The 21,369-nt window shown below is 35.3% G+C and overlaps 2 protein-coding genes across 4 annotated transcripts; one reads left to right on the top strand and one right to left on the bottom strand.

Moving 5' to 3' along the window:
• The first annotated feature begins 445 nt into the window (after nt 1-445).
• Nucleotides 446-4,447, top strand: LOC132623402 (protein DETOXIFICATION 14-like). 2 transcript variants are annotated; one of them, XM_060338149.1, is made up of 7 exons: nt 452-999; nt 1,964-2,508; nt 2,616-2,702; nt 3,030-3,086; nt 3,182-3,420; nt 3,704-3,909; nt 4,101-4,447. In XM_060338149.1, the coding sequence occupies exons 1-7, from the start codon at nt 757-759 to the stop codon at nt 4,164-4,166; spliced, it is 1,443 nt and encodes a 480-aa protein (XP_060194132.1). In that variant the 5' UTR covers nt 452-756; the 3' UTR covers nt 4,167-4,447. The 2 variants fall into 2 exon arrangements, with proteins under 2 accessions (XP_060194133.1, XP_060194132.1); XM_060338150.1 differs by lacking the exon at nt 4,101-4,447 and having other exon boundaries at nt 446-999; nt 3,714-3,881.
• Nucleotides 4,448-17,716: 13,269 nt separating this feature from the next.
• LOC132623512 (uncharacterized) lies at nt 17,717-19,660 on the bottom strand. 2 transcript variants are annotated; one of them, XM_060338285.1, is made up of 2 exons: nt 19,507-19,660; nt 17,717-18,534 (listed from the first exon to the last, which is right to left on the bottom strand). In XM_060338285.1, the coding sequence occupies exons 1-2, from the start codon at nt 19,507-19,509 to the stop codon at nt 17,941-17,943; spliced, it is 597 nt and encodes a 198-aa protein (XP_060194268.1). In that variant the 5' UTR covers nt 19,510-19,660; the 3' UTR covers nt 17,717-17,940. The 2 variants fall into 2 exon arrangements, with proteins under 2 accessions (XP_060194268.1, XP_060194267.1); XM_060338284.1 differs by lacking the exon at nt 19,507-19,660 and having other exon boundaries at nt 17,717-18,540.
• Between the last annotated feature and the right edge of the window lie 1,709 nt (nt 19,661-21,369).

Here is a 21,369-nt window from a genome sequence, read left to right as displayed (position 1 = left end):
ATACTATTCTTTCGCTCTAAAAACCGACAGACTTTGTCGGATTTTTTATAAATAAAAAATAAAAAAATAAAAACCCGATGGAGTCCGTCAGTTTATTTTAGAAAACAATATAAAAAATAATTATATTTTTCGAGCATGTTTGCGGGAAAAATAACCGACATAGTCCATCGGTTTTCTTTAAAAACAAAAAAATATTTAAAAACATTATGGAAAAACCGACGGAATCCGTCGGTTTTTGCCAGTTTTTTAGTAGTGGATGATCATCTAGACACCTCCAATATTTATGTGTCATGTCAGTGTCACGTCAGCATTTGTGTTTACGTGTTCACCTTTATACAAGTTGGAGGGCATAGTTGTCAGTTGAAGTCAAGTTTGAGGACATATTTATGTATTTATGTCTTCCAAATGTGGAAAGATACTTACATCTATTTTCTTTCTATCTAAAGGGACCAAAATATTAATAATACCCCTAAAATGGAAGTGTTATATCATAAAACAGTAATCACAAAGATCGCTTCTGTGGAAGCTTAATATTATTTCAATAGTTTTCCTTTCCAAGCAAGTTGCTTCTCTTCCATAAATTTCAGCTACAGCTAGGAAAACTCATGAGATCCACTTATGCAAATTTTAAACTTGTCATTTGAGCGGAGTCATCAACTTCTAGTACGTTAATATATAATCCTAGTAATTAAGTTCTGAGCAAATTGAACTCAGAACTGAACAAGATCACAAAGAAACATAGAGGCAGTAAAAATTATGGCTATGGAGGAGCCTCTGGTGGTTAACCTGGAGAAAGAAGATGTGGTGGTGACAAGAAAAGTGTTTGTTGAAGAGTTGAATGAGGCGAGTCGTATAGCTATGCCGATGATAGTTGTGACAGTATCACAGTACCTTTTGCGTGTTTCACCAATGATAATGTTGGGTCATCTTGGTGAACTTTCACTTTCTAGTGCTTCTATTGCTACTTCACTTTCCAATGTTACCGGCTACAGTCTTCTTGTAATTCTCCTTATCTCTTGCAAGTTTTAGCTTCCAATCATTGATCTAGCGGTTACGTATTTTTTCATATTAAAATAATCGAACTTAACACACTGTAACAGTTTTTTCCAGTCACATTAAGGAAACTGAATTATGTGTGTATTCCTCACCAAGTACAAATGACCGAAAGGTCAAATTCTGAGCTGGATTGGCCTTCCGGTGCTATTCATACATGGATTGGTTACTTTAATATGACCAAGTAATTTTAGACTTTAATGTCAAATCGGGTAAATTTAATGATCATACATGCTTAAACATGTTCTCTATGATAACAACAGTAGTTAAGCATCGATAATTAGAAGTGATTCTCTCTAGCAATAACTAGAAATATTCCGTCCTCACGCTAATTATACTCTTCATCTGCTATGTTAGTTCGTGCATAACTTAGTCCACTTGAGATATTTCTGGCCAAATCATAGCTGAAGGTAGTAGGAATTTTGAAAGCATCAATTGTTAATATCTTTGATATTCTTAGTTCATTCAGGTCATTGAGATTTATACTTAATATATGTCGCCAACTATATGTCTTCTTGGTAAAGAGGATGTTGCTTGACATACTCATTGTGTCGAATTTACTAGCTCAATTGACTATCTTTCAAATACATATTTATTGGTATTATTCTGTCCTACGGGATCAGTAAGAAATCCATCTTTGTTATAAATGGTAGAGTTGCAACAACGCTTTGGTAGTGACTGGAAAGTGGAAAGTGGAACTGACCATTGGCCTTAGATGGTCTGACACACTTGGCTTTCGATTTAGAAACAGGCGAATTTGTGAAAGCGGGCTTATTGCCACATGTCTTGCTTGAAAAAAAAAAGGAAGGAACTTATTAGTACAAATGACTTGCTTGCATACCTTTGTCATCCTTTGTATAGATGAAGAATATTTATGAAGAATCATCATGAATTTAATTTTGTGGGACAGTTTGGAATGTCTAGTGCACTGGAGACTCTATGTGGGCAGGCCTATGGAGCAGGACAATACCGAAAACTTGGAACTTTTACTTATAGTGCTATTATTTGTCTATTTCTGGTATGCATACCAGTCTCTCTTCTATGGATCTTCACGGATAAACTTCTTATATTGATGGGCCAAGATCATTCAATCGCAACTGAAGCTGGAAAATACGCAATTTGGCTCATTCCAACACTATTTCCATATGCTATTCTTCAGTCACTCGTTCGGTACCTTCAGGCACAGAGTTTAATCCTACCAATGCTTTTGAGTGCAGTTGTATCTTTATGCTTCCAAGTGACGGTTTGTTGGGCTTTTATATTCAAATTGAATTTAGGGATTGCTGGAGCAGCGTTGTCAATCGGTTTATCCTATTGGTTGAATGTGATCTTGCTTATTCTTTATGTGAAGTACTCATCGGCTTGTGAAAAGACTCGAGCTTCATTCTCTAGCGATGTTTTCCTGACTATAGGGGACTTCTTCCGCTTTGCAATCCCATCTGCTGTAATGGTTTGGTAATATCAATAACAAAACATACATATATTCTTTTGTAATTGAGTTAACACACGAGTCTCTTGATCCTTAATGTATTACTTCAACTTTCTTATAAACATGGTTATAGCTTGGAATGGTGGTCATTTGAGCTAATCATTCTGCTCTCTGGTCTGTTGCCAAATCCGATGCTAGAGACGTCCGTTCTATCCATATGGTATGCTTCCTTGTCTACTTAATCTTCCTATTGTTTATCTGTTTTTTTTTTTTTTAAGATAATTACAGTCCAATGCCTTTCGGTTATCTAATTTACACAATAGCCAACAAATGTATAGGTTTTGTATATTTAAGTATAAATGTACATATTGTATACATAAATATACAATAATATTCATAAGCAATGTATATGTTTTGTATATTTTGGCTAGCCCATAATTAATTTCGGCCGACGGGCCAAAAACGAGAAAAGCCCTCTTTTTTCTTTCGATGTTGGAAATGATCATATACTGATGCACTGTCATGGTCTAATTTTCTTGGAGAACAGCTTTACAACCACTTCAGTGCTCTACCATATACCTTACTCTTTTGGTGCTGCAGCAAGGTTTGCTCTTGTCCTATCAATCCAGCATTTATCTGATATTATTAGATGTATAGAGATAAACATGCAAAATTTCAAGTAATTACTAATGTATGCAGTACTCGGGTTTCAAATGAACTTGGAGCTGGGAGACCACAGGCGGCAAAAATTGCTCTCGCTGCTATGATAGTTCTCTCTGTCACAGAGTTTGTTCTTGCAAGTATTACTCTATTTGCGCTCCGCCATTCATGGGGCTATGCATTTACTTATGAGAAAGAAGTCGTCACTTATGTTGCGGAAATTACTCCTATTCTTTGCATATCAATCATCATGGACGGCGCTCAAGCAGTACTATCAGGTTATCTTTTTGACCATCCTCATTTGCTTTATTTTCAGCTGGCAAATCATATTGAGACCAAAAGAGTTATTCCAGCTTTTAAATTTTGAAATACAAAAATGAAATTGATAAATGATTGCTTGCTCATTGCATCAGGAGCAGTAGCAGATTTTTAGTGTATTGGATGGGTTGAATTATAGATCATAGATATATAAATGTGAAAGCTCTGAAAACTAGTACAGATATATTACATTTTGAACCCATATTTTCCGAGAATTTAAATCATATATCTGCCTCTGATTAGGAGTTGCCAGAGGAAGTGGGTGGCAACATATTGGAGCCTATGTGAACCTTGGAGCATATTATTTGGTTGGAATTCCGGCGGCTCTATTACTTGGATTTGTGTTGCATCTAAATGGCAAGGGTCTTTGGAGTGGATTGGTGGCTGGAGCAACTGTGCAATCTATTTCACTCTCCCTTGTCACAGGCCTCACCAATTGGGAAAAACAGGTTCACAACTATTCAACACTTTATTAGTAATTGGTGTTGACATTTTCTTTTGGTCATTGTTAAGTGTCTTACCTTGGATGACAGAACGGAAAATTGTCTCCTTATATGATCCTGTATAATCCTTTTCATGAATTAGCATTTGTTTTCTTCGGACTTATGGAACTTACCACTTGTGCATTTGGATGTTATAGGCCATTGAAGCAAGACACAGAATTTTTAGTGAAAAGCGTCCTGGCGAAAATCAGTTCATTGAATGACAGGACGTGCAAATGCTACAATAGAGTGTAATAAAGCTTAAACTTCGTTGATTTAGCAAGGATCACCACTCATCATAGTACCCAATTGGACAATTTTGGAAGTGATACGTCTCTCAGGTGTTAATTTATTTTTATTTTTCCTGCTTTTAGATAAACAGATTTATTATTCCATTCCGGGAGAGATTTTCTGAAGTTATATTTTTCTGTTACTTGCGGAATGAGGAGAAATTCTTTAGTAGAATATTTCGAATGTTGTTAGATACAATATTCCTGTTTCCTTAGACATGTTCTCTCACACAATTATCAAGTTATGTTGATCGTTTAGCTGCGGCCTGTAACTTATAACACAAAGTGGTGACTCAGTGGCGTACACAGAATTTTTCATAAGCAGTGTCGCATTTAAAGAAGTGAACAAAAGAATAAATCACTACAATAACACCATATTAAAAGGCCGCATCACTACAATAACATCATATTAAAAGGCCGCATCTTTTGTAACATTATACTCCAACCTATTATACTCGAGTAACTCAACAAACATCGAAGATTTAAACGATCCAATTAACCATATAAGAAAAATTGAGAAAAAATGTGATTCGAGGTTGAAACTTACATTTTTTAAGATATATTGTTTCTAGCATCATGGTCATTTAGATAATTTCAAATGCTAATCTTTTCCTTGATCAACTTTTAAAGAATTTAAATCAATTCTTTCACTTTATAAACATTTTTTTCTTTTTCTGACTTATTCACCTTTTTTCTTCCAAGCCAGATGAAATTTGAGATGTTAAATTTAGTTTTAAAAATTTGGAAGATAAGTTAGAAAAATATCTCTTCACTTGTTACTAATTAAGAAATTAATTTAGATAATTTCTAAATAATATCATAGAAACAACAAACAAAAACAATTAATTATTCAAGAAATTCTAATTAAAAAGAAGAAGAAAAATAGTAAGAGACGTGTTGCAGAGAAAATCGTAGCAAATAGAAGCTTCGCTCCCAAAAAATTACATATTAACATGAATACTTGTTCAAAGTTATATTAAAAACATTCCTAAATAAGCCATATTTGTCTAGTTTCATTATCAGTTTGCAACGAAATGAGGTCAATTTATTGAGGCTACCAGCTGAAAAGTCTTAAAATATTAAAAAATGAAGCATTCCGTGCTTATAGAGGATTGAACCCCCGACCCCTCAAAGGCCATAGGCTCCCTTTAGCATTGAATCAAATGCTCTTTTCTGTCAAGCAGTGTTATTTTATATAATTTATCCCTTTTTTTCGTATAATTTGTATATATATATACTTTAGACTTACTTTTTACCTTTAAGCAATTACATGACAAACAAACTCTTATTTTTTATTTATTTATCATATTTATTTAGATTTAGACTTTGATAATTCTTGAAATCAACTTAGCTGTGACATAAGTGTGATTAACTACATCCTTTATGAACTATAACATTTTCTTCCAAAAAGAAGAAAACAATTTGGGTTCAAGAGACATCAATTATATATGTTACATTTATTCTTTTGCTGAAATGTTAGTAGATGTTACTTTCATTTAAATTATAAATGCATGGAAATATAACAGCAACAACACATACCCAATGAAATTTCACAAAGTAAGGTTTGCGAAGGGTAGAGTGTACGCAGACCTTACCCCTACCTTGGAGGTAGAGAGGTTGTTTCCGGTAGACCCTTAGCACAATGACAATGACTTTCTTAATATAATTAAATTTTACTTTTGCACTTTCCAAAACTTTATGTGACGACGAAATGATATTAATTCCTTTGGTTTGTTTATAAGTGGAACATATTTTTTTAAATGTATATTCTAATCATTTTTTAAAACACAAAAGAAGCTTCAATGCTTCATGATGCATTTAATCATGTTTCCCTATGCTAAAGAAACACTGCCCCATTTTTAAACCCCCTTCCCCTACCCCAAACAAAAAGACGATACTTAACAACAAAAAAAAAAAAACTCCCTTTTGTTACAATTTTTTTGACATTACTATTTCTTGGAAAACTAAAAGCTATGTAATATTTTAAGTACACCTGCATAAAATAGGTCATTTCCTTTAATTATACACATAAGTCATAATTGAAGCAATTATGAGGTTTTACAGCTTATTCACGCTAATGCGCAAAATTAAAGGAGTTGATATATTTTAAGTGATTAACTTATATGTAATGGGTACTTGAGAATACACACAAAAAGTTTTGTTAAAATTTAAATCGAAATGTCTAATTGGAACACTTTATCACGTGTTCAGGTGCTTAATTGGAACAAATCATAATTCATATGTCTAAATAGGCGTTTCGTCATTGATTCTAAATATTTTTCACTTTATTTGAAATTTATGGAGTTGGAGTTGAATATAGAGTTGTGTTTGATTATACTTTTTGCAAAGAATATTTGGAACAATGTTCATGCTTGAATGTACTTAAATATTACTTCAAAAGTGAAAACTGAGTTGGAAAAAAAAAATGAAAACAGGTTATCAGTTATTTTCTAAATTTTGAATTACAACTTCAAATTGAATTTGAAATTTTCTTGATCAATACTAATTTTCAATTAAAGTGGAAAAAAATTGGAAAAAATAATAATTTTTATGACCAAACGGGTGTTTTAAAAAATATCGATGTATTGAGCAATAAAACAATATACAGTAGGAGTAACAAATGAGTGAGGCATATGAAAGTTGTAGTACATTTGATGTCACTTGTAACAAAAAGTACATTTAGTGTCACCTACAAAAGTTAGCCTTAAGGGGCATGTATTACTAAAAGAGGCTTGAAAGTGCCTTAGATTTTTGTAAAACACCTTTTGGTAAATGAAGCAATAAATGATAAATATAAGGGAGAATTTAGAAGAGGAAGCCTATTGGTTGGTAGGCATTAGTTGCAATCCAACTAGGGACGATAAAATCATCCCATTCTCCCTTATTACATATATAAAATGTTCACCCACTAAAATTTGATCGAAAACATACATTTGACACCCTTAATTACAGTGGCGGAGCCAGAAATTTCGTGTAGGGGTTCAAATAGATGAAGAAGTAAATACACGAAGAAGACAAGGGGATTCAACATGTATTATATATAGATAAAGAAATAATTTTTGTTGGGTTTTAATGATTGGTTGAATGGGAAATGAAGGGAAGAAATATGGAGGAAAAATGAATTGTTCCCTTTTGCTTTATGGAGGAAGCATTTCTCCCTCATTGATAGTGGAAAGAAAAGTTCTTGTACTTAAATATAGAAGCATTCCTTCTGGTTGTTAAATGGTTGAGAGGAAAGCAAGCCTCGCGCTGTCGTCATCGCTCGTTCGCTCTGCTTCAGCTTATGATTTAATTGATTGATAAAAAATTTTGGACCAAATTTTTCCATCTGTATTCTGTTTATGGAGATTAAAACCTTTCGGAGACTGTTGCTGCATCAACTGTTGCATTGTCAAGCCTTTCAACTGCTGCACATGCCATGGCACCGGCAGAGAAATCAGGAAAATTTTCTGGAATTAACTTCAAAGGATGGCAGCAAAGAATGTTCTTTTGGTTGACCACTCTTGGTATGCAAAAGTTCACAAATGAAGATCCTCCCGTTCCAGAAGAAGGAATGCTAGAAAATCAGCGCGTCATGGTTGTAGAGGCTTGGAAGCATTCAAATTTCTTGTGCAAGGGTTACATCCTTAGTGCTTTAGAGGATGATCTGTACTGCGTTTACAGTTCTGCAAAAACATCAAAAGAATTGTGGATTGCACTTGAAAAAAGGTATAAAACTGAAGACGCATGCTTGAAAAACTTTGTGGTTGCCAAGTTTCTAGACTACAAAATAGTGGACAGTAAGACTATTGGAACCCAAGTTCAAGAACTCCAAGTCCTTATCCATGACCTTATTGCTGAAGGTATGGTGATTAATGAGACATTTCAAGTGGCTGCTGTGATTGAGAAGTTGCCTCCTTCATGGAGAGACTTCAAAAACTATCTGAAACACAATCGCAAGGAAATATCTCTGGAAGATCTCGTGATTTGCTTGAAGATCTAGGAGGATAATAAAATGGTTAAAAGGAAGTGGCATGGAAATTCAACGATTATGGGAGCAAATATCGTTGAGGAAGCTTCTCCAAAGAATAAGAAAAGGAAGAAGCCTTCGGGACAGAGGAAGGAACAAAACAAGAAAAAATTCAAAGGCAATTGCTATAATTGTGGGAAAGCTAGACATAAGGCTCCAAATTGTCGGGCCCCTAAGAAAAATAAGAAAAAAGATCAGGCAAACATGGTGGGAAAAGATGACATTGATGATCTATATGCTATGCTCACGAAATGCAATTTAGGTGGAAACCCAAAAGAGTGGTGGATTGACTCTGGCGCCACTCGACATGTTTATGCTGTCAAAGAAGACTCCAGTGGTGGAAACCCAAAAGAGTGGTGGATTGACTCCAGTGGGACGCGAAGAAGAGCTTTAAATGGGAAATACTGCATCAGCCAAGGTTGAAGGATATGGGAAGATATTCCTGAAGAAGACTTCCGGCAAGGTGCTGACGCTCAACAACGTTCTTCATGTTCCTACAATTACGAAGAACTTATTCTCAACTTCCCTACTAGTCAAGAATGGATTCAAATGTGTTTTTGTATCTGATAAAGTTGTTGTAAGCAAAAATGATATGTATGTTGGAAAGGGCTACCTCACAAAGGGCCTTTTCAAACTCAATATAATGGTTGTTGACAGTATTAATAAAATTCCAGCTTCTTCTTATTTATTGGAGTCAAATGATTTATGGCATGTTCATTTAGGACATGTCAACTACGAAACCTTGTAAAAATTGATCAACTTAGAAGTATTGCATAAATTTGAGTGTAATAAATTAAAATGTCAAATATGTGCTGATTCTAATTTTGTTAAACATCCTTATAAGTCTATTGAGAGGAATTCTAATCCTTTATACTTAATTCACACAGATATTTGTGATATGAAGTCAATACCATCTCGTAGTAGGAAAAAGTATTTCATAACTTTTATTGACGATTGCACTCGATATTGCTATGTTTATTTGCTTAATAGTAAGGATAAAGCAATTGACTCATTTAAGCAATACAAAACTGAAGTTGAAAATCAATTGAATAAAAAGATAAAAATGATAAGAAGTGATGGGGCGGAGAGTATGAATCTCCTTTTGCAGAGATATGTTTAGAATATGAAATTATCCATCAAACTACTGCCCCTTACACACCCTAATCCAATGGAATTGCAGAAAAGAAAAATCGAACATTAAAGGACATTATGAATGCTTTATTAATAAGTTTCGATTTTCCGCAGAGCCTGTGGGGGGAAGTTATCCTTACAGCTAACTGAATACTCAACAGAGTGGCCCACAACAAAACACAATCTATTCTATATGAAAAATGGAAAGAAAAAAACCCAACTAGAAATGCTTCAAAGCGTGGGGGTGCTTAGCAAAAATACAAGTTCCTATACCCAAAAAGGTCAAAATGGGACCAAAAATTGGAGATTGTGTTTTTATTGGATATGCTACCAACAGTAAAGCATGTCGGTTTTTGGTTCACAAATCCGAAAATCCCGACATCCATGTTAATACGGTAATTGAATCAAATAAAGCTAAATTCTTTGAAAACATTTATCCGTATAAAAATAAATGTGAGTCGCCTGGCGAAAGATCTAAATGACCACGGGAAGAACCAAAGGAAAACACACCAACTAAAGAGGATCCAAGGCGTAGCAAACGTCAAAGGACATCTACTTCCTTTGAATCGGATTTTGTGACATTTTTGCTTCAAAATGAGCCTCAAACGTTTAAAGAAGCCATGTCTTCTTCGGATTCACCATTTTGGAAAGAGGCAGTCAATAGTGAGATTGAATCAATCTTGAACAATCATACATGGGGATTGGATGATTTTCCTCCTGGAAACAAACCCTTAAGTTCGAAATGGATCTTCAAAAGGAAAATGAAAGTTGATGACACTATGGATAAATATAAGGCAAGACTTGTTGTTACAGGTAATAGACAAAAAGAAAGTCTTGATTATTTTGACACGTACTCGCCAGTAACAAGGATAACATCTATTCGGGTGTTAATAGCACTAGTGACCGTGTATGGTCTTGAAATCCATCAATTGGATGTTAAGAAAGCTTTCCTAAATGGAGACTTGGAGGAAGAAATTTACATGGAACAACTTGAAGGTTTCGTGGTTCCTGATAAAAAAAGGAAAGTGTGCAAACTTGTTAAGTCTTTTTACGGACTAAAACAGGTACCCAAACAATGGCATGCAAAATTTGACCAAACAACGTTGACAAATGAATTTAAGATTAATGAATGTGACAAATGTGTTAACATTAAAAATACTCCAAATCATGAAGTCATTATTTGTGTATATGTTGATGACATGTTGATAATGAGTAGAGATATTACCGTTGTAAATGCTACGAAGCGTATGTTTGCTAGCAAATTTGATATGAAAGACTTAGGAGTTGTTGATTTAATCATAGGAATTAGGATTCATAATACTCCACAAGGTCTAGCATTATCACAGTCTCATTATATTGAAAGGGTACTTGACAAGTTCAAGTATTTGAATTTCATTGTTGCAAAGACTCCGATTGATGTAAGTTTTGCACTTCAAAAGAATTAAGCTGAAAGTGATTCATAATTTGACTATGCATGAGTATTGGGAATTTTAATGTATATCATGAATTGTACACGACCAGACATAGCATCTGTTATTACTAAGCTGAGTCGGTTCACAATTAATCCCGATCAAACTCATTGGATGGCAATGAAACGAGTTTTGGGGTATTTAAAATACACCCAAAGCTATGCTTTACACTATAATAAATATCCCGCAGTAATTGAGGGATATAGTGATGCAAACTGGATCACCGGATCATCTGAAGTTAAATCCACAAATGGATATGTTTTCACTATTGGTGGAGAAGCAGTGTCTTGGAAATTATCCAAACAGACATGAATCGCCCGCTCTACAACGGAATCTGAATTTATAGCTTTAGCCAAGGCCGGTTAAGAAGCGGAATGGCTCCGGAATTTTTCGGAAGATATTCCATTTTGGCCCAAACCTTTGGCACCTATATGTATACATTGTGATAGCCAAACAGCAACAGGTATGGCAGGGAGCGTTATGTATAATGGGAAATCTTGTCAGATACAATGAAGAACAATACCGTCAGACAACTATTCTCTAGTGGAGTTATCACTATTGACTACGTAAAGTCAAGAGATAACGTGTCGGATCCACTTACAAAAGGCCTCTCTAAAGAGGCAGTTGAAAGATCATCGAAGGTAATGATTTTAAGGCTTAGGACAAGTCATCATGACGGTAACTCTACCTAGTAGACTGGAGATCCCAAGAACTGGGGTCCAAGGGATCAAACAAAGTTATAAATGACGGTTCAACATTGTCTAATAACTCAGCCCATTCTCGTGATGAAAACAATGTTCAGAAACAAGGACAAAGCGTTTAGGCTTTTTGATGAGTTAATAAAGCATTAAAGCTTTTTAATGGTTTCTAAGTTTGGCAGGATATGACCGAATAGTGTATCTATAGGATTACACGTTTAGAAATCACCTATGTGAGTGTGAAGTGTAAGCCCCTTCAAGGAAGAATGGTAGGAAAGGCCCATTCTCTATGCACTCATGAAACCAGGCGATGTTCATGGCTGAAACAAACATAACCGTGAGAAACATAGACGGTTAAGGGTTACTTGTGTGACTTATGTTGTCTAGGTATACAACAAAGCTCGACGCTTCAAAGATATCACATCTACCGATTGACTGAGTATATTCGATATAAGTTCACCATGGAAAGTTCAAAGGGAAACCTACTTATCCAGATGTAATTAATCTTTACTTGTAAAGCACACACTTGTCTGTGCATTCCTTTATCTTATAGTCATTCCCCATTCATGTGGGGATTGTTGGGTTTTAATGATTGGTTGGATGGGAAATGAAGGGAAAATGAATTGTTTCCTTTTGCTTTATGAAGGAAGCATTTCTCCCTCATTGGTAGTGGAAAAGAAAAGTCCTTGTACTTAAATATAGAAGCATTCTTTCTAGTTGTTAAAGGGTTGAGAGGAAGGCAAGCCTTGTGCTGCCGTCGTCGTCGTCGCTCGGCTCGGCTCGGCTTCCGCTTCAGTCAAATGACCTGATTGATTGATAATTTTTTTTGGACCAAATTTATTTAATTTTTAATTGTTTAATTAGTAATTAATTATTCAAAATTCTAACATGGTTTTCCGGATAAATTAAAATCCAGATTATGACCCGGATCCGTTTTTGACCCGATGACCAATTTTTCTTTCTCGGATTATTTTAAATATTCGCGCCACCTGAAAGGTGCCACTGAAAGGTTGCACATTTCTGAACCAACATATCCATGGCTATTTATAATCTGTTGATCCTCAGATTTTTCCTTACGAAATTTCTGATATTCTTCTCTTTCTTCTTTTGCACTTCATAAAATTCTCATGTGATTTACAGCCTTCGAGTGAGTTCGTTGTTCACCAAAGTTTGTAGTATCGCTACTACACTGAGTAAATCGCTCTATCCTAGGAGGATATATTCCACAACCTCGGGTACATTGAGGGAATAATTTTCTTAAGGACACACTATGCATTCAGTGAGCTCGATTTAATTCTGATATTTTTTTTTAGATACTATTTCTTATATAATTTCCAGATTCTGTTGTTTTCTTAAATTTCCAGTTTATGGTTTAAGTCTATAATTTCCAGATTCTATTGTTTTCTTAAATTTCTAGTTTCTGGTTGAAGTAGATTTTCGAATACAGGTTTTAGTAACAATTTTAATCTTGTATATATAGTATAATTTTTTGCTGAGGGAGTTCGGATGAACCCCCAGAGGCTACCTAGCTCCGCCCCTGCTTAATTGTCACGCTAAATATTTCTCTTCAATGTGTTTCCTTTTTACATTAGAGAAGATAGGAAATATATTTTCGATGCAAATCAATGAAATAGTGATAACAACATTCAAACATTAAAAAGAAATAGATGTCATTTCTCTCTACTTGAGCAATCTTAATACCAGTGGCAAATCACATCACAAAATCCCAACTCCCGTTTTATCTACAAGGGCTATCATTAGATAAAACACGCGATAAATACTCCTTGTATTATACTCATTCTGAAACTACTGATTCTAGAACTCGCATTCGCCTATGAGACATAATCCATGACACATGGCTAGTTGTTAGTATGATGGTGCGGAGGATTCCGAGGCAGAAAAATGTGGACCTGGTGGTGGTGGAGGACGAGGCAGATGATAAGCGACTAGTCCTGGATGTGGTTCTCCAATTAGGGGTACAATAGTTGGATGTGCAAAGAATGGTTCATGATGTGGTTGTGTAAAGAGTGGTCCAGGAGGTGGTTGCGTAAAGAGTGATGGTAAAACAGGACGAGTAAAATACGTGTCATGAGGTGGAGGAAGAATAAGAGGAATATTAGGCGAAGGCCAAGGCGGGGGTGGAGCAGAGAGGGTCGGGGCGGGTGGTGGTGATGAATGCCTTCGGGGGTACCCCGGCATTGTTAGGTGTTGTCAGAGTTTGGAAAATAAACAGAAAGAGCTTTTAAATTGAGATATTGGATCATTCTGCCTAGAAGAAAAGAGTGTTTTATAGGAAAACAACAGTCCTACAAGTCATGGACTTGTAGTTGAAAGCGGGAACTAAACATGGTTTTCTTTTGGACTTCTAAGAAGATAAGATATTTACTTTAGGCCCGATTAATACGAATTTGCACGACAAATCCCACATTTAAGGATAAAATACCCAATATTGTTTAAAAAAAAATCAACTCAACTTCAAAGCTAACTTTTAAGGGTAGAATTGTCCTAATCAATGGAAGATCACCAATTCGTTCCCCAACCAAAGTAGGATTAAAGGGATCGGGGGCTTTATGATTAGAGAAAGAGAAGGGGCGTGGTTAGTGTGTCACTGGGTCGGTGGGGGAACCCGTAGGAAGGGGGGACGACCCGCTGACTCTATATTACTCGAATGCTCCAAAAATATTACCGCATTCGCATCAAATCAAAATACACTACTTTTGGAGGATCCAATACTTACCTGTTTGATATATTTTAAGAGTCCAAGCAACATAGGTTTACATGCATCTAAGAATAAATTCATCCAAATGGACGAAAGTTAGCAAAATATACACTTTCAGATGTCGTGTGGTTGCAAAGTCGCACATTCTTTACATCTATGAGAGAGTATTACTTACATATATTCTATTTATATATTTAAAAAGGTGACACATTCTTTTCCTTTGCGGTCTTTGACAAAAGCAGAATTGTAAAGTGACGATCAAATGTTAATACCAATATAACTTTAAGGATACCAATTTATATGATAAATCCAATTAAGTCCTACAACTACTTGAAGGAAGACGAAGGAAAAGAGAGAAGAAAATAACTTTCATTTTACCTGTTTTTTCAAAGAATATGATTCTATTAGTCAGAACATTCAGTGCCTTGATCTTTTATTAACCGAGATTGTTGTAGTATTATATGGTTAGCAGGCTTCCTCAAGAGATAACAACATAACAGCAAGTTCTCGGCGGCAAGAAATTCTAATTTAGCTAGTTGGGAAGATGTAAATTAGCTCAAAAGGACATAAGCTGGATATATATGCAGCAATAGATTCTTAATAATATCAAAATTGAAACTCATCGTAACATACGTTAAGAAGTGCAAAATACATTATGACTCAACGTAACATACGTTAAGAAGTACAAAATACTGGGACCAAAGGAACAAGATAAGATCTATGTCACTATAATGAGCATTGAGCTATCAGTCATCAATAAACCAACGATGGCTCCTACTGCAAGATAGATTTAAGGTCGCCTACTGCCCACATTTAGGTGGCCTCCATTGTAATTGCAAACAGTGTGAAAATTAATAGACATAGTTCACATTCGATTAGGTAGAAGTAGTTAAAAAAAAAAAAAAAGGGAAAAGGGCCTGATTTGCCCCTCTACTATTGAAAATAGTTCATATTTACCCCCCGTTATACTTTCGGCCCATTTTTGCCCCTACCGTTACCTAAGTAGCAATATTTGCCCCCCGTTTGGATGGCAGTCCACCGTGGCAATTAAACTTCCACGTGGCCTGACATTTGGATGAGATGGCATGCCTCGTGACATGCCACTTCACCAACCTCTCCCCTCTCCATTTCTTTCTTCTACAAACAAACAAAGCCACCTCCAACCACTATTGAAGTCACACCCCACCACCATCTCCTCCAACAATTATATCTTCTTTTTCACTAACCCATCTCACCGGAATCACTATAACCGCCACTACTATCACTTTATCCGGATACTGTCCATTTATCTAACTCCAACCCAAAAACCTCACAATCATTAAAATTCTTAAAACCCATTTGACAAATCTGAAGATACTTTTAGATAAAAAGTTTAAATCTTTCAATAACATAAAAGAATGTCTTTTAACTCTTGTAAGCATTAACATCATTGCTAATCTTTCTGCTAAATCTTTATGATAATGTGAGATTAAAAAAAAAGGTTTCATCATTGTGTGAAAATACAACATTTGGGTATTGAATGCCTGAAAGTTTTGAAAATAAGAGGGTTATTTCGAATGAATTTGAGGGCAGCGGTGGGAAGGTTGGAGGTGGCTTTGGTTGGAGGTAGAAGAAAGAAATGGAGAGGGGAGAGGGTGGTGAGGTGGCATGTCACGTGGCATGCCACCTCATCCAAATGTCAGGCCACGTGGAAGTTTAATTGCCACGGTGGACTGTCATCCAAACGGGGGGCAAATATTGCTACTTAGGTAACGGTAGGGGCAAATTTGTGCCGAAAGTATAACGGGGGGTAAATGTGGACTATTTCCAATAGTAGAGGGGTAAATCAGGCCCTTTTCCCAAAAAAAAAAAAAAATCAGTTAGAACATTACATGACATCTGAAAGAAAAAGGTACTGAAGCTTTTTGCGCTATAAGCATGAACCACAACAGGATGGCAAACACAGCAGATTAATACAAATGGGTACAAGCTGCTCAAACGAAACATTTCAGACCTGATACACGGTTGCAAAGAAGTCAAGCAAGAATATTGAGTAGCTCTCATTACAGCCAAGATGGATTGGTGAAAAGCAGTATCTATTTCAGGTTAACAGGTAGCAGTAGAGGCCCAAGCTCAAATGTATTCAACTCAAGTTTGTTTCCATTGACAACTGTGTCGTTTCATAAAATCTGTACATGCAAAGGCTATTCCATTTAGAGCAACTGCAGAATAAATAATCTGGCCAATGAACAGTCATTTTCATGTCACAAACCAGCTATATCAAGCCTTCTTGTAAATCAGTCTCAAATCAGTTCTTCAGTAGAAAGACTACAAACTTTGAAAACTAAAATTTTAAATAACATAATTTATTAGGGAATAGGTGCACACTCCAGTAATATAATTTTGTTACATTATGACTTAAAATGTTTAGAAGTCTTACATTGGATATTTTAAGAATTGAAAATGAACTTATAATAGATCATTTTAGATTTTATTGACAATTGGCGTACCTTTATATGAAATAATCTTTCTCACCGCATATGATTGCTACTGTGTCTGCTAAAAGAATGTTCGTTTGGTGAAGAGAAAAGTGCACAAATATAAGAGAATATAGTAGCAATAACTATGCCAATGCCAAAGAAGCAGCCATTTTGAAAATTTTATAGAAGTCCATTTCAATGTTCATCTTGTGTAACAAAAAGGTTTAACAAAATGTTATTGATCTAGATTTCAAAGGTCGCCAAGAAGGTCATTTCCATGTGGTATTATAAGATTTTCAACAGCTACATATCAAATTGTCAGTTGTGGCTCCTCATCAACTTCAAGCTCAAATTGCCCCAATAAATTTTAAGATATGCACTTCATCAAGAAAAGAAACAATAGATATTCAGAGATGAAAAATTCAAATCAAACGACAATTTCTCATTGTAAGCATTCTGAATAAGAAGCAGCTGGTTTGAGCTTAATGCAGAATGAAAGAGCCAGCAGATAACCAAGATGGTATGACACAAAACGCATACCCATCTCCTAAACATGGTTTCTAAAGTGCCAGGATTCTGAAAAGCACATCAGACTTAGAGAGCGTACCTGAGAGCTTCCATACAAAGCATTCTAGCAATCCAGAAACAAGCAAATTTAGCAAAAGAAACTCTACACTACCACATAGGAAAATTTACATTGATAAGAGACTAACCAGTTGGAGATAGAGGCAGATTAAGCAATTCACAGTAACAGCAGGCGAAATTTGAATAATTGCAATGAACGAACACACAAACCCCGACATATCAAGACAACAAGAACCTCTAGGGTTCCGAGCTATGCTCGTGTCTAGTGGGATAGGCAGAATCATAGAAAACTTTGTCTTGGCTTACAGCCGGCAAAGGATAATAGTATCGGATGTTCTAAAGTATGAAATATGTGTAGGAGAGATGAGTGCCTGAAAGTGTGATATGCAAAGCCAAGATGACTGGTAATTATAATAGAGAACTCAATAATAATTTATTTATTTTTTTGAAGAGCTCAGGCCACACATTTCAGCCCTTTCCTTTCATACAAACACTCCAGAACTTTACAGTACACCTCATAGCCATCGTCACCAAGAAAAATAAGGGGAAAAACTATCATGGAACTAAAACAAGTGTTAAAATTTGATTAGGGCAACGCCTTAACTGGCTTTAAGGGCCCATATACATCCTCTAAGCTCTTACCTAGCTTTAAATGCATACATATATCCTCTAAGTTTCCGCACTTCTTCAGATGACACATTTAGTAAATGGTCTACATAAATGCAGATTCCAGCTCCACTAAGGGGTCCTAACGGTAGCCACAAAATATCCCACCTAAACTTTGCCAACCTTAGCATGTGATGCAACCAAAACACTGCCACTATCAAGCCAATGGCGCACGATGACCATAGCCACCTCCTATGATATTTCAATTCATGCAATAACCCCTTTATGGTGATTAAGCACGCTAAAATAGCTGCCCAATCTGCAGCAATGATGGTCCACGCGTCAACTTCATACATGAAGTAAGCATGATATCGCAGTTCCCAGGGATAATAGGCCTGTTGATAGATTGAGTATACGAGAAAAGCCACATAACACAAGAGTAGCCCCGAGAACACACCCCTCCAGAGAAGAGATTGCTGAGTTTGAACTTTCTCGAGAGATCGAACCAATTCCTCTTGTTCTTGGGAATCAATGGGACGATTATCGTCGCGAGTTGGCAAAGAGAATTTATCATCCTCATCGTACTGAGATTCTCCTTGAGATTTTCTCCATTTTCTGGTTAGCTTCTGCATTACAATCATTAAAATAATGTAAGGTGCATAAATTAAATGAAAGACTTGTCTATAGAAGGCAAATGGATATTCAATTAAAGGAAAACACAACGTAGAGACTTAGGGTGTGTTCGGTATGGATTTTCCAATTTTCCCATTTTCAGTTGGTCAAAATTTTTAGAAAACGTTTTCTCTAGGAAAACAAGTTCCTTATATATAAAGAAAATGACGCCACTTTGATTGTGTCATCATCACCCTCCAACACACCTCATCTTCAGTTCTTCACCCCCACCTTTGTAGCTACCATCCCACTACCCCTACCCCTACCCCCTTACCCCACCACCCCCACACCCCTACTTCCTACCCCACCTCTCATAGTATTTGTTTAGATTATATACAAATATTTTTAGAATTATATTTTTGCTTACGTACCGAACACAAGAAAATAATTAAGTACCCCACTTATTTTCTCAGAAAACATTTTCCTTCGTACCAAACACACCCTTAGGGGCCGTTTGGTAGCTGGTTAGAGTTAGGCAGGTATTAGTAATACATGAATTAGTTAAGAGGGATTTATGTATTACTTTATGCAGGGTTCAGTTATTCATGTATTAGTTATTCCATCTTCTATCCTGCGTAAAATAATACATAGATTCCCTTATAATTTATAGCAAGTTTCTAAGTTGCAGACCAGCTATCAAACATGGTATTACTTGCGTTTGATTTAACACGTGCATAACTCACCTCCAAATCAGCTACCAAACGACCCCTTAGGGGTTAAAATTAGGGCTCCAGCAGACAAAACAATTACCATTATAAAAGAGATTCGAAAATCAATAACGTTTCTTGAGAAAAAGTCACAAATTGCACGACACCAAATCAGGGTTCGAATTGGGGAAAATACAAAAAATATCTCTGATTTGACTTGATTGAGAACACATACATGCAAACACAGACATATAGATTCAAACCTAAAGGGAAAATTACCATATTTTCGGGGGACAATGGGAGCGGCTCCGCTCCACTGCTTCTTTGCTCCGGTAATGGTCAAGTGAAGCTTTAGATGAATGATGACACGTTTCTTTGCACATTTTAGAGGTTACGATTCATTTTAGGTTTATTGGCTTAATTGTTTATTTAATCCCTCTATTTTGGGAAAGGGCCAAAAAAACTTATCGTTATAAATTTGGATAAAAAATACCTTTTTCGTTGTTAAAATTTTCAAATATACCTCTATCTTAACGAAAATTCTTAAAATAACTGATTTTATTTTTAAACCCGTTCCATTTAAATCCAAACTAATTAAATAAAAAACCCATATGCGTTGGTTGCACTGTACCTAGTGGCTCCAGATGTAGAACTTGGAAACAAGTTGATCGCATATGGGTTTTTTATGTAGTTGGATCGGGTTTAAAAATAAAATCAGGTTATTTTGGAAATTTCCGTTAAGACAGGGGTATATTTGAAAATTTTAATGTTAATAGGGATATTTTTTATCCAAATTTATAACAGATGATATTTTTAGCCTTTTTCCCAAAATAGAGAGGCATTTTTGACCCTTTATGTCTAACAATATTGCTTGACACATCTGATATAAGTACATATTTATATGTTCACTATTTTTATCTATTAATGATAAATAATATATCAAAATTTAATATTATAGGTATTAATTAATTAGTTTACTTAACTGGTGGTTTTTCGATATTGTGTTTAAGTTGCTATTTCAATTTTCTTTTATTTATTTAGAAAGTGATGTTTGACATATGTATATGTATATGACAATTATGCTGAGATTGAATTGTAGGTGACTGAACAAATACTATAAACTGATAAAATAATAAATTAATGTATGTATTTTCTTTCTTATTAGAAGTAGTAATTACATAGCGAATAAACTCAAGACAATTCAACCCTTCAAAATATATATAAACACATTTTAGCTATCTAAAACTGCATTGAACATTACTTGAATTAAAATTAATGAAGTAAAGGCACTCTCTAAAATCATATATGGCGTCAAAATCTAGACCTAATTTTTTTTTTTCGCCGTTCTTTTCATATTGGAGAATTTACTGATGAAGCAGAGTAAATAAGGAAAAAAATCTCGTATTAATGGGCGCAATAAAAATAAGAGGGAGTAAAGCGGTAGCTAATGTTAGTAAGGGTGGGCGTTCGGTTCTTCGGTTCGGTTTGATCAAACTTTGATTTAGCTATTTCGGTTTCGGTTTTTTGCAGGTGGACACCGAACATCGAACCAAACTAGTTCGGTTCGGTTCTTTCGGTTTCGGTTTTTTGAAATTTGGTTCGGTTCGGTTTTGGTTTTTTCAATTCGGTTTTTTTGATATGATATTAGAAGCGATTTCATTTACACTAATTCATATTCTCAAAAGCAACAAAACATAAAACTAACAAATTAAAATCAAAATCAAACAAACAGGATACACAAGAACAGAAACCCATAACCATAATATAGGATTATTAGGTGTTATATACATACAGTAAAAATAATTAAGAAAACATATAAAGGACATACATTAATCCTAAAGACACATCCTAGTCACCTTTCTTTGTTAAGGATATTTAATTTTCTCAACTGAAGAGGAAAATTAAGGATACAAAAGCAAAAGAGAGCTTATTACAATTGGGTTTTTTTTTTTTTTTGCTTAAACTTAATGGGTCTGGACTATTTAAATTTTTTTGGGTAATGTATAAATTTCGGTTGTTCGGTTCGGTTTCATCAAAGTTCAGTTCGGCTATTTCGGTTTCGGTTTCTTGAAGTTCGGTCCGGTTTTTCGGTATTTATGTCTAGCCCTAAATGTTAGTGCTTGAGATATGAGAGAGGTGTGA

Source organism: Lycium barbarum, chromosome 12, assembly GCF_019175385.1.
Source record: "Lycium barbarum isolate Lr01 chromosome 12, ASM1917538v2, whole genome shotgun sequence".
In the NCBI taxonomy this organism is placed as follows: domain Eukaryota; kingdom Viridiplantae; phylum Streptophyta; class Magnoliopsida; order Solanales; family Solanaceae; genus Lycium; species Lycium barbarum.
This window is presented reverse-complemented; position numbering and strand designations above follow the sequence as displayed.

Excerpts from the sequence above, each read along its gene's own strand:
- LOC132623512 (XM_060338284.1), bottom strand. The coding sequence starts at position 18,540 with ATGCAGAAGCTAACCAGAAAATGGAGAAAATCTCAAGGAGAATCTCAG.
- LOC132623402 (XM_060338149.1), top strand. The coding sequence starts at position 757 with ATGGCTATGGAGGAGCCTCTGGTGGTTAACCTGGAGAAAGAAGATGTG. Across the intron at positions 2,509-2,615 it reads CCATCTGCTGTAATGGTTTG|CTTGGAATGGTGGTCATTTG; the intron begins GTAATATCAATA and ends ACATGGTTATAG. Across the intron at positions 2,703-3,029 it reads ACGTCCGTTCTATCCATATG|CTTTACAACCACTTCAGTGC; the intron begins GTATGCTTCCTT and ends CTTGGAGAACAG.